The sequence below is a fragment of the Nicotiana attenuata genome, unplaced genomic scaffold (genome assembly GCF_001879085.1).
Source record: "Nicotiana attenuata strain UT unplaced genomic scaffold, NIATTr2, whole genome shotgun sequence".
NCBI lineage: Eukaryota > Viridiplantae > Streptophyta > Magnoliopsida > Solanales > Solanaceae > Nicotiana > Nicotiana attenuata.
The window spans coordinates 1,534,609-1,547,140 of record NW_017670263.1 but is presented as its reverse complement, the minus strand read 5'-3'; the positions used below and the strand labels follow the sequence as shown (position 1 = coordinate 1,547,140).

General features: G+C 37.2%; 1 protein-coding gene across 1 annotated transcript; it reads left to right on the top strand.

Annotated features, from left to right (window-relative positions):
• The first annotated feature begins 5,191 nt into the window (after positions 1 to 5,191).
• Positions 5,192 to 11,872, top strand: LOC109236901 (lysophospholipid acyltransferase 1-like). The gene is made up of 8 exons (XM_019403141.1): positions 5,192 to 5,559; positions 7,157 to 7,212; positions 7,682 to 7,902; positions 7,990 to 8,395; positions 8,953 to 9,038; positions 11,140 to 11,203; positions 11,277 to 11,389; positions 11,479 to 11,872. The coding sequence occupies exons 1-8, from the start codon at positions 5,255 to 5,257 to the stop codon at positions 11,617 to 11,619; spliced, it is 1,392 nt and encodes a 463-aa protein (XP_019258686.1). The 5' UTR covers positions 5,192 to 5,254; the 3' UTR covers positions 11,620 to 11,872.
• The last annotated feature ends 660 nt before the right edge of the window (positions 11,873 to 12,532 follow it).

Genomic DNA, 12,532 nt, shown 5'->3' with positions numbered 1-12,532 from the left:
GTGGCATAAAGCCACAGTGGCAAAAGATGACTCTTGGTCACCTTGCCACATGGCTGCCATGTAGTAACCAAATGATGACATAAGTTAAAAGTCTTGATAAGAATTGAAAATCTTATCCATGAACTTAGTAGGAATTCCTTGTAAAAGGCCAAACACAATCTGCCTTTGGCTTAATAAGCCAAGAACGTTAAGCAGAAGCATTTCATTTCAAACGAAAGCTTCATTAAGAGCAATTTCGTCCAAAATTAGTTACAACTATTCCCATCTCCAGAAACACTAATATTTTGATGAAAATAGAAAAGGCGGACAATTTGAAGCCATGTGACTGAACTAATCTCTTGAATTCATATAAGAACTAAGGTGTAAGAATCTTAATTTGAATTGTTCAAGCTATAATAGTCAACTGATTTAGAGCCAACAAAGTAAGCAACTTAGAAATTTTCTTGTGACGTTATATTTGTACTAAAAGTATATGGAAATTTGTGCAAGTCAAACCAAAAATGGAGTTTTCAATGGAAGTATTAGATGAATCTTCAAGTTGGCAGTGACAGATTCAAGGGTCACTCTCATGGCTTTAAGAATTCTCGTCTTGGAGTAGCTGGATATTTCTTGGTTGAATAGTTATGAGCAATTAAGGTATGTTAAGACACTTCCTTTCTTCTTTTGCATTATCTAATGTGAAATGAATACGCTATTTCATAATGAATCTACTCCTAGCAATTAAGGTTGTCCATGTTGTTCTATCCGTACAAAGTTATTCTAAGAAAGTATGTACGTTCCGTAAGTCCTAGTGAAGTTCATATTGAGGGTATGTATGTCCATAATGTTCTTACGTCACTCCGAAAGGTTTAGAACGTGATCACATGAGTCGAGCATGCATTATATATATGTATCTATTTTACTCTACCGAGCCACGCTATAGTCGGCCGGGTACGACACCTATTGTGCAATCACTGATCAGTTGGGTTTACCGAGCTCCACGTGGCCGGGTATGATTCTACCGAGCCTTATGATGGCGGGGTACGTTTTTACCGAGTCCTCTTTGAGGTCCGGTACGATATGATGATGATGATGCCCACAGAGGCGTATGTTTTTAAAAGTTTATGTATATATATGTATTATGCATTTCATGTTAGTAGCCCCAGAGGCACTCAGATGTTACAGGTTGTATCTCCTCTATCTCTCTTTACATTACTGTTCTTGTTTATGCTTTCCTGCCTTACATACTCGGTACTTTATTTGTACTGACGTCCCTTTTGCCTGGGGACACTGCGCTTCATGCCCGCAGGTCCCGATAGACAGGTCGAGAGCTCTCCAAGTTGGCTATCAGCTCAGCGGAATATGTTGGTGCGCTCCATTTGCTTCGGAGTTGCTCGTTTGGTTAGTATGATTTAGACGTGTATTGTTTGGTATGGCGGGACTCTGTCCCGACCTTTATGACATTTATGTACTCTTAGAGGCTTGTAGACATATGTCGTGTACGTGAAAGATTGTACGGCCTTGTCGGCCTATGTCTTGATTTATAAATAATTATGTTGGCCTATTAGGCCCGTATGTCACGTGTATATGATAATATAATAAGAAAGATACGTTACGTTAGTACTCGATTGAGTAAGGTACCGGGTGCCCGTCGCGGCCCATCGGTTTGGGTCGTGACATGAACGGCCCAATCATCTGTGACCGGTGGTAATTCCATTCGCTCCATTTGAAATCAGGATACGAACTCCCTTAGCATTTCATCACCTCTCTGTCTTATCTTAAAAACGTCCGATTTCCTTGTTGCGACCTTTATGGCCTCGGCGTGCGCCTTCACGAAGGCGTCCGCTAACATAGCAATGAGTCGATGGAATTCGGTGGCAAGTTGTGATGCCAAATCCTTGCTCCCTTTGATAGAGTTTCCCCAAATTTGTTCAACAAAACCGACTCGATCTCATCATCATTTAAGTCGTTTCCTTTAATCCCGCATGTATACGAAGTGATATGTTCATTAGGATCGCTCGTCCCGTTGTACTTAGGTATACCCGGCATACGGAATTTCTTAGGAATGGGCTTTGGGGCCGCACTCCGAGGAAATGGCTTTTGCACGGACTTCTTAGCATCCAAACCTTTTAAAATCGGGGGTGCTCCCGGTATTTGATCAACACGGGAGTTGTATGTTTCCACTTTCTTGTCGTTATCTTCGATTTTTCTCTCCGACTCGATTCTCTTGGTGAGATCCTCGAGCATCTTTATAATTGCAAGATCAGTCCCCGATCCATTACCGTTCATCCTTTTTGGCACCGGCTCAATACGACGAGTCATTTCTGGTTCGGCCACACTCGGAGTTTTATGTTGACTTTGAAGCTGAGCGATAACAACCTGTTGAGCTTGTAGCATTTCGAATATTACCTGGAGACTAGCTCCCCCATCTCCTACACCCTATGTTCCTTGGCCCGTAGATCAGACTTCCCTGCATACACTTCCTCTGGGGTCTGCGCCTAAGTTCGCATTCAAAGCGATGTGCGAACTAACACCGACTGGTTCTGCAATCGGCACTTCCCCGGGTTTAATTGGTGCCACACCGGCTCCTGGAGCAACTACATTATCATTTTTCCCGTGAAGTCCAAGACCATCATCGCCATGTACGGGTGCATTTTGCGAGTTTGACAGGATTCAACCTGAGAACAAAAATTCTTGACAAGAACAAGTGTGGAAATAACATGTGTTATCAGAATTAGTACTGAAACAATCACTATCATCCTTAGCGCCACAGTGGGCGCCACACTATTTAGCCTAAAATCCGAGTAACAATTAAACTTGTATTGTGGTTTTAAAGATATGTGATTTAAACCAATACTAATTAATAAACAAGGAATCTAATGTATAAATTAAAGAGTAAGGTAAGTCAAAACCGACGTATAAGCAGACCTCGACCTCGAACAGTGGCAACCTCGAGGTAGGTGGATAAGAACAATAAAATAATAAGGCAAGTCAGATGAACAGTAAGCAAGAAAGTGAAATATGTATATTCTCTTCTCAATGATTCGTGTGTTACAAATGATTGGGATCCCCTTTATATAGTGGGGGAATCCTAAATAAGGTACATTTCTAATTACAGTAGGGAATCTTTTTATACAGCTGTCTAACCGCCTAATACAAATCCGTTCCGGAATTTACGCCGTGATCTTAAGGCCACCGCGGGAATCTCACTCTTTCTGTTATAAAATCAAAACGGTATTATCTCGAGGTTGGTCATATTCGGCCCCGGTGTTCATCGAGCACTTCGATCATCGAGTCCTGTATTCTGCCATCAGGCTTGAGCCCGGTTTATTTTGAACTTGTTCTCGACGCGACCGCTCGAACCTACAAAATCGGGAACACCTGATTTTAATCATATACAGTAAGTTAGATTTTAAGGTTGAGTTTGACCCTCAATCGATGACTTATGCATCTCGTCACTACTTAGATGTAAAATTCAAATTCAAAGTCTTTCTTTCTTGGCCCCATCTTACTTCAGAAAAGATTAAAATTAATCAGAAGAAGAAACTTAGAAAAAGCACATAGGTGTGTCCATTCGACCAATACAAAATCCAAAATCCTATCCAATGTCAAACAACTTCAACTTGAAACCACACGAATATTCTTGCCATGTTTCTCTATGCAACTCTCAATCCACAAAATCCTTTCACAAATTTCCTTTTTGTCTTTTCTTCACTTCAATCTCTCCCAATTATTTTATCTCTTGTTCTTTTGGTTTACTTTGTAATTTATAATAACAATAACAATAATAAAAATAATACGCCTAGTTCTAAGTTAATTGACATCTCTTATATTAGAAGCAACGCGATGCACTAAGCTCTCGCAATGTGCGGGATTCGAGGAAGGGCCGGACCACAAGGATTTATTGTACGCAGCCTTACTCTGCATTTCTGCAAGAAGCTATTTTCACGGCTTGAACCCGTGACCTTCTGGTCACGTGGCAACTACTTTGCTAGTTACGCCAAGACTGCCCTTCATAACGTCTTTTATATTAATTTTCATTATCCATTTCACATAATTTAGACATATTTTATCCCAATATTTAATAAATTAAGTTTCTAGCAGTAAAAGTTTTTTATATTTTTCTATTAACATACATTATATTAACAAGATTAAATAAACTTCTTGGTGCAAGTTTTAGAGATCACAGTTCAAATTTCAACAGAGATAAAATCTATGAGGAGATATATTTTTATTTGTTCAAATCTTGGTAGATTTATTTGATATATATACCGGTTGAAAATAATATGAAAAGACTCTTAAAAAATATTAGACAAATGTAAACTTATGTACCAGTAATATTATGTCTCAATCCAAATTCATCTTTATTCTTATTTAAAGTTTCCAACCTTGTTTTTCCTTTGTCATACTATTCTGTAAAATACATATCACATTTTATTTGTCGAGAGCCGAATTATATAAACTTTGATTAATAATTTATTATACAAATCATAATATTTTTATGTAGTTTTTAAATATTTAAATTTTAATTTTATATTACTTAAATTAATTTTAAGGACTAGTCAAACTAATCTCGAAAAGCGAGTTGGTGCTAACTTTCCAATTAATACATTAATATAGTCGTAAACAATTCCCAAAAAACCATACTACTTAAATTAAATATTTCGAACTTTCTTCCTCCTTAAATACCCTCATGTATAAGCAAAGAATCGTTAAAATATCATGGTATAGCCAATTTTCACATTGGTCAATGAAAAATAGTCAGCGTTTATCAAGTCAATGAAAAATAGCCACTATTTTGCTGCAACAGGGACCGCTCCAGTATAATATACGGGAGTTCTGGTATATTTGTGTACGAACTCCAGCATATTATGCTGGACCGGTATACTTTGCTAACTCCTGTAAAATTTGCGGGAGATTGGAGCACCAGTGCTCCAAACTCCAGTATATTATACTGGACAATTATACGTGCTGGAACTCCCGTAAAATTTGCGGGAGTTCCAGCATAGTTATCCTGGAACTCCCGTAAAATTTACGGGACTTCAAGCATACTTATGCTGGAACTCCCGTAAAATTTGCGGGCGTATTTTTCCGAATTTTGAACAGTGTTTTCGCTCAAATTTAAAGTGGCTAAATTTCGATGACTTTTGAAACTTAACTATTTTTCAACGATTAGTGCTAAATCTGGCTATTTTTGAATTTCTCCCAATCTTATAGGAATTTATACTTAAATTAAAATAAAAAGGACCCATTTTTATTTTTTGTTTTGTCCAAAATGGAGCTGCCGGAGATGGAATCAATGGCGACGGCGATCGGAGTATCGGTACCTGTGCTTCGATTTCTACTCTGTTTTATCGCCACCATTCCGGTGAGCTTCCTCCGCCGTTTTGTTCCTTACGCCACCGGAAAACACCTATACGCCGCCGTGATGGGCGGTTTTTTGTCCTACTTGTCGTTTGGATTCTCTTCGAATCTTCATTTTTTGGTGCCTATGGTTTTGGGTTACGGTTCTATGGTTGTATCGAGGAGTTATTGTGGGATCATCACTTTCTTCATTGCTTTTGGTTACCTTATTGGATGGTATTTCTCTCTCTCTCTTGCTCTCTCTCTCTCTCTCTCTCTCTCTTAATTTGGCTAATGTGATATTCTGGTTAATATCAAATCCTCCTTTTGTTTCTATTTCAAAAAGTCTTCATTTTTAGGAGTTTATGTAGAGTTAACATGAATGGAACAGTATAAAAACAAAAGATTTATATTGGAAATACTAACTAGTTGGAATTAAGGCTTACTCTTATTTGGTTGTCATTAGAAATGTAGAAAAGCTCTACTACTGAAGAGTAAGATTAAGATAAATTATCAGGTAGTAGAATGAAAATGGTATGATGGAGTAGTATGGATATTGAGGATTCATATAACCGACTCCATTAGTTTGGGATTGAGCATTGCTGTCGTGCCTTTTGTTTTCATTTCCTATATGGAATTCACCCTCTAGAAGGGGAGCCTTGGTGGTAAAAGTTTCTGCTAGCAAGACGGGTTCAAGCCACGAAAAATAGCCTCTTGCAGAAATACAACGTAAGACTGCATACATAAAACCCAATGTGGCTTGGCCCTTCCCCAAAGCCCCCACATAGCTGGAGCTTAGTGCACCGGGCTGCTCTATTTTTTATGAGCTCACCCCATGCAATTTGCTTAATTGGATGATGAGCTTTGAAACTATAGGAGTAGAAGTCTATAAAGCTACAAACTTTAGTTGCATGTGTCAAGTCTTACTAATTTCTCCGTTCGATTTGCGTAATTGTGTGAAGAAATGGTGTTGGGCCTAACTCCACCCCAAAAGTTAGCTCATGAGGGTGGGATTGCATAAGACCATAACCCATTCCCTATACCAATGTGGGACTAAGCAAATTGGTTGCTGAACTTTGAAAGTATAGGAGTAGTAACTGTGATCTTTAGTTGCATGTGTGTCAAATTTCAGTGATTTTGTTTCAATTAAGGTGTTAGGTTTTGCACCCATCTCCTTCTTTTTCTAGTTCCTTTAGTATATTTGTCTAATGGGTCTATCTTCTTAACATTGTGTTGTTATTGTGAGTTCCTTTGCATCTGGATGTCGAGCTTTCGTGAATGAGTTGGTTCATGTTAATTTCAGGTAATTTAGGTTTTTAATATAATCGAGTTAAAAGGAAAGGAGAAATTTACTTGTGGATTTCATTTACATTAGGAATATTTTGTATTGACATTTTAACATAGAATTTTACGCAATTAAATAATATTCTTGTACTAGGTTAAAGTGGGATAATGTTCGCATCTTGTTAATGACACCGGTTATTCATTTTTCTATGTTTTGGCATCTTGTCATTTTAAAGACAATGTATTGTGTGCTTCCTTTTGTAACATGTATATTTGGTGATAATTTGTCCCAAATAGTAAACAAAAGTAGTATTTTGTCATGCTACTGACACTGGTTTTTGGTGATGCTTTTATTCATTTCGCTATGTGTTCACATGTCGTCATTTTATAATACAATGTATTCTGTGCTTCCTTATGTAATGTGCAGGTATATTTGGTAATCATTTGTATCAAAATAATAAATAAAGGTAGTACTTTGTCATAGATCGTGGTTTGCATAAGATAAAAGTAGCACTTTTTCTAATACTTAGCTACAACTATATTTGTGCAGCCATGTTTACTACATGAGTGGGGATGCGTGGAAGGAAGGAGGTATTGATGCAACAGGTAAATGCTTCTTTGATCTTTGTCCTGTCTTAATCTCAAGCATCACGTCTATTGAGTGTAATTATTTGCGCAGATGATTCTTCTTCTGGTAGGTCAGGATTTATGTCAGATTCCACGCTTGAATGTAGTGATTAAGCAAACTCATCAGTGTTTGTCATTTAGTGTCTAGATGATAAAACAAAAGACATTTTAGGGCTTGCATCAGACTGATTTAGTGCAGATTCAGTGAAAAAATTGTGATCATGCAAGGAGCACCCATTATTATTATTATTTGATAAGGATCGAGGAGCACTCCTTATTATAAGATCTGAATCATCTTGAATTTCTAGATGGTATGCTGGCAGTAGTGCTTTTATATGCCTTTATGGGTACTCTACAGACTTGTAAAAAATACTATTTTCAGTTTCAGAGTTTAGTTATCGTATTACTAGATATAGCTAATCCAGAAATGATTTTTGTTCTCTTTTAGGAGCTTTAATGGTGGTAACACTAAAAATAATTTCATGTGTTATCAATTACCAAGATGGATTGTTGAAGGAGGAGGATTTGCGTGAGGCTCAGAAGAAAAATCGTTTGCTCAAGTTGCCATCTGTACTTGAGTACTTTGGTTACTGTCTGTGTTGTGGAAGTCATTTTGCTGGTCCAGTGTATGAAATGAAGGATTACCTTGACTGGACGGAGAGAAAAGGCGTACGTTAATATCATAATTATATTGAGTTCTGCACTTTGAATTTCATTACAACTAATGACTACATCCACGTCCTTCCTCCTTTTCAGATCTGGAAATCTACTGAGAAAGGACATCCATCACCTTTTGGGGCAACTTTGAGGGCTCTTCTTCAATCTGCTTTTTGTATGGGGTTGTACCTCTACTTGGTGCCTCTTTACCCGCTTACCAGGTTCTCTGACCCACTATACCAAGAATGGGGTTTCTTGAAACGGTTGAGTTACCAATATATGGCGGGATTTACTGCGCGGTGGAAATATTATTTTATCTGGTCAATCTCAGAAGCCTCTATCATTATTTCTGGCTTGGGGTTCAGTGGTTGGACAGACTCTTCTCCACCGAAACCACGATGGGACCGTGCAAAAAATGTTGACGTATTGGGTGTTGAGTTGGCAAAAAGTTCAGTTCAGTTACCTCTTGTATGGAACATTCAAGTCAGCACCTGGCTGCGACACTGTAAGTAACTTTTCTTCTAGTCATTTAACATGTCGGCTTATAACTTCTAGCATAACCATTTTTTCTGCAGGTAAGAATGTAATATTTGGTCAACTAAAGGCAGTGTATTTGTTGACAAGCTATCAAGTTGAATATGTGCAAATTTTATAGTTACGTAGTAGAGGATTTTCTGTTTGTGTGTATGACAGCTAATCATAATGAAAACACTCAAAAGAGAAACCAATATCAGCCTATTTAGTGGCGTATAATGTTGCAGGCATATTTACTTAAGCTCTTAGCAGAATAATAGAGTGTAAGGAACCAATGCTCATTGCTACTTTAAGTTCACATAAAAGTCAGTATTGACTATTGAGGGTGTACTAGCTTTATTTCATCTGCTTGACCAATTATCCTTTGAAGCTTAACGGTGGTTCTTAGAAAAATGGGGTTTGAGGTTTCTAGATTTCTTTGCCCTATCATTTATCAGTGAACTTTGACTTTCTGATACAGACAGGAACTTGGTGTGCCTTTCCTATATGACTTAATCTATTATGCCTTTTTATATTTTTATTGTGCAGATGTATATGAGAGGCTCGTACAGAAGGGAAGGAAGCCTGGTTTCTTCCAGTTGCTGGCTACACAGACTGTCAGTGCTGTATGGCATGTAAGTGGATCTTTTAGCACCATTGTTATGCAAGTTCATTTAATAACTTCTTAAATGGTGAATACTTGTAGGGACATATTTACATGATCTATATTTGACTAAACATGAACTGATGCATTGGTGGTCGATTTTGTCGATATGTGGTGTGGCAATATTGGAGAAATGATCTTTACATAGTTTTTCCAGTTCAGCCGTTTTAACTTTTGTCTTCTGAACTGATTTTTGCTTGACATTTTACCATGGTAAAGTTCAATCTTTACTCCTTTGTTTGCGATCATCCTAAGCTTGACTGCCTGTGTCACTGAAAAGTGGCTCATGGACAATGTTTAATGTGTTACTCATGTGCTCATCCAGTGTCTGATGGTGCGTAGGGGAATTTAATTTAATGCGTATTATGACTTTTCAAATTTCTGGGGCAGCAACATAATATGTACTAAACAGTGCAGTCCGCAATCTTCCTATGAATGCCGGATCTTTAACTCTAGCACCAGAAAGAAATAAGATTAACTTTTGAAAATCTTCTGTGGAAAAACTTAAGACACTCAGGAGGCTGATATGAAAAGGAAAAAATGGGTTTTAAGATTGTTTTAGGGGCTGGATGTATGTGCGGAAGTGAAGAAACTGTGAGGAGATAAGCAGAGAATAACAGGACTAAGATAGGACTGAAAAAGGAAGCGAAGAGAGGAAATTAGGGGGAGAGTTTCCTTAGATACTTTTGAAAATTTCTTATTTCAAGTCTGCTTCAAACACACAAGGAAAAATAAGCTTTGTCAAAAAAAAAAAAAAAAAGAAAAGGAAAAATAAGCTTTTATGGGAAACACTTGCAAAGGATCAGCAGAGATCAAATCTCTTCACAACTTCCGGTTCATATCTGTAATGTTTAGCTGCCAAGTTTTAATATCAGATATTACAGCTTCATTATTGAGGCTGTTTATTAGTTACTTGTCGACCACACTTTGGGTGACTGCTTTGTGTTCTATTCTCTGCTGTTCAAGCTTCAACCAAATTACAGAAAATTGAAAAAGAATTAAAGGGTACCTAGACGCATACTAGAACATTAAGAGATAGATTGTTCCAAATATTCCTATTGACGTAAATGCAAAAAGACTTGGAAAAGAAATTAATTTGACCGTAGCATCTTTCTTAAAGACAATATGAACTTCAAATACAATTCCCCTTACTTTATGGTATTCCTCAAACTTCATGGACATTATCTGCATTATTTTGAACTTCAAGTTGGGTGCCACACCAAATAGTATACTTTGAGGTCCTCTTTTCGGTCATCGTTTTCTTTTTGATATAAAAAATGTATTCATTAAATGTTTTACCAAGATGGTGTTACTTTTTGCACATTATTTTAAACTAAATCATCTCTACCCTTCCGGGGTAGAGGTAAGGTCTGCGTACACTCCACTCGCCCCAGACCCCACTAGTGTAATTTTACTAGGTATGTTGTTGTATTTTAAACTAAATCATCTTTTATATCATTTTGAAAAGTTTTGGTGATTTTGCAAAGTATGAGGGGACATTTTATTTTTCTCCCCTTACTGTTTCTCCACCAAGTGTTGTGACTACAATAAGAAAAACAATTGACATAGAATATGGGTCATTACGATCCACCCTCTTAGATACAAGGTATCCTTGTCGCTACATGTCAATAACCATGACTCTATTGCCTGTATCAAACATCTTCATACTGACCCTGTCATTTCAGCTATATTACATTGAAAAACCATTGATCTCAACATGCAATATATCCTCGTCCGAACTTCTTTACTGTCTAAACACATCAGAATATTTTTTATCAAACAAGTCCGAAAGAGTTGCTTTTGCACTTCTCAGAACTAGTTTAATGGCATCTAACCTTAGGAAACCGACAAGTAAGCTGTGCTTCCTATTTCTCTCATACTTGATGCTTAATAATAAACACTACAATTATCTTTGTTGTGAATTTACAGATGTGATTGTCTGGCTTGTATTTGGAATAAGATACTGTGCTTTCCGCTCCATCTTCCATTCAAACCCCTGCTTATTATGCATTACTTGTTGTAGTACCATGATAGTCAAACTAATGAAAACAACTCATTGTGTGACGTCACAGGGACTATATCCAGGGTACATTATATTCTTTGTTCAGTCCGCTTTGATGATTGCTGGATCAAGAGGTATTCATCTGGCAATCCTAGCTAAATCACACAAATTTTACTTATCTTGTAATAAAATCTTGTCTATCCGCAGTCATTTACCGATGGCAGCAAGCTACAAAAGGTACTCTGTTTGAGAAGATACTAACATTGATGAACTTTGCGTACACCCTGTTGGTTCTAAACTACTCCGCTGTTGGCTTCATGGTTAGTAGTGTATTTCTCGGAACATACTTTGCTCGAGGCTAATATCATTGATATAATCTGACATAGGTTTTCTTGCTCGCGTGTTACAGGTATTAAGTCTGCATGAAACGCTCACTTCTTATGGAAGTGTGTACTATATCGGAACCATTATACCGATTGTACTAATCCTGCTCGGTAAAGTGATTAAGCCAGCAAAACCTGCGAGATCTAAAGCTAAGAAAGAAGAGTGAGTTTGATCGTGCTTCTCGAGATGGTTGCTTAGATTTTTTCAGAGAAAAATTAGAGCTTTGCTTCTTCTATTTGTTTTATGAGTCTGTAAAACATCTCTTCTAGTTGCTGGTAAAGCAATTTGTTTGAGCACAATAGGACCTTTAACATTTTTTCCTTCAAATTTACTGGCTACCAAAAATCATGTAGCCAACTGTGTAATTTCTAATAGCATCTGGGCAAAAAGAAGTTATTGAGAAGTTTTGCTTTTGCATCTACCTTGCATAAATAGCTAGATTTATAATTGGTAATTGAAAAATAGCCACAGTTTTAAAAGTAATCGAAATTTAGTCACTTTTCATGTAAATATAAATCTGAACGAAAACACTGTTCAAACTCCAGAAAATATTCCAGCATAATATACTGGAGTTCCGGTATAATATATTGGACTTCCAGTTCCAGTATAATGTACTGGTCCAGCATAATATGCTGGAAGTTCATACACACGTGCTCTAATCTCCAGTATATTATGGTGGAACTTTCTGTGTATTGGAGTTCCATCATAATATACTGTAAGTTCACAGGTGCACCAATTTTCAGTATATTATGTTGGAACTTTCCGTATTGCAGCAAAATAGTGGCTATTTTTTGATGATTTTGCAAACGCTGGCTATTTTTCAATTACCAGTCCGAAAATTGGCTAACCCGTGCTATTTTCACCGTTGATAGTTGAGTCATAGTTGTAGAGAAAGTTAGTTCTGATATATTTATCTAACCCTATCTATGCTTGCTTTTTGCGCATATATATGGGGTTTTGTATTGTAGTTGAATTCGCCACTGAGTATAAGATTCATACTAGTCCTCTTATAGCCTGAACGTGATTTTCTTAATTCCCCTTTGGAATCATTTTGTTTTGTCAAAAACAGATATACCATT

Excerpts from the sequence above, each read along its gene's own strand:
- LOC109236901 (XM_019403141.1), top strand. The coding sequence starts at position 5,255 with ATGGAGCTGCCGGAGATGGAATCAATGGCGACGGCGATCGGAGTATCG. Across the intron at positions 9,039-11,139 it reads CTGTCAGTGCTGTATGGCAT|GGACTATATCCAGGGTACAT; the intron begins GTAAGTGGATCT and ends GTGACGTCACAG. Across the intron at positions 11,390-11,478 it reads ACTCCGCTGTTGGCTTCATG|GTATTAAGTCTGCATGAAAC; the intron begins GTTAGTAGTGTA and ends CGCGTGTTACAG.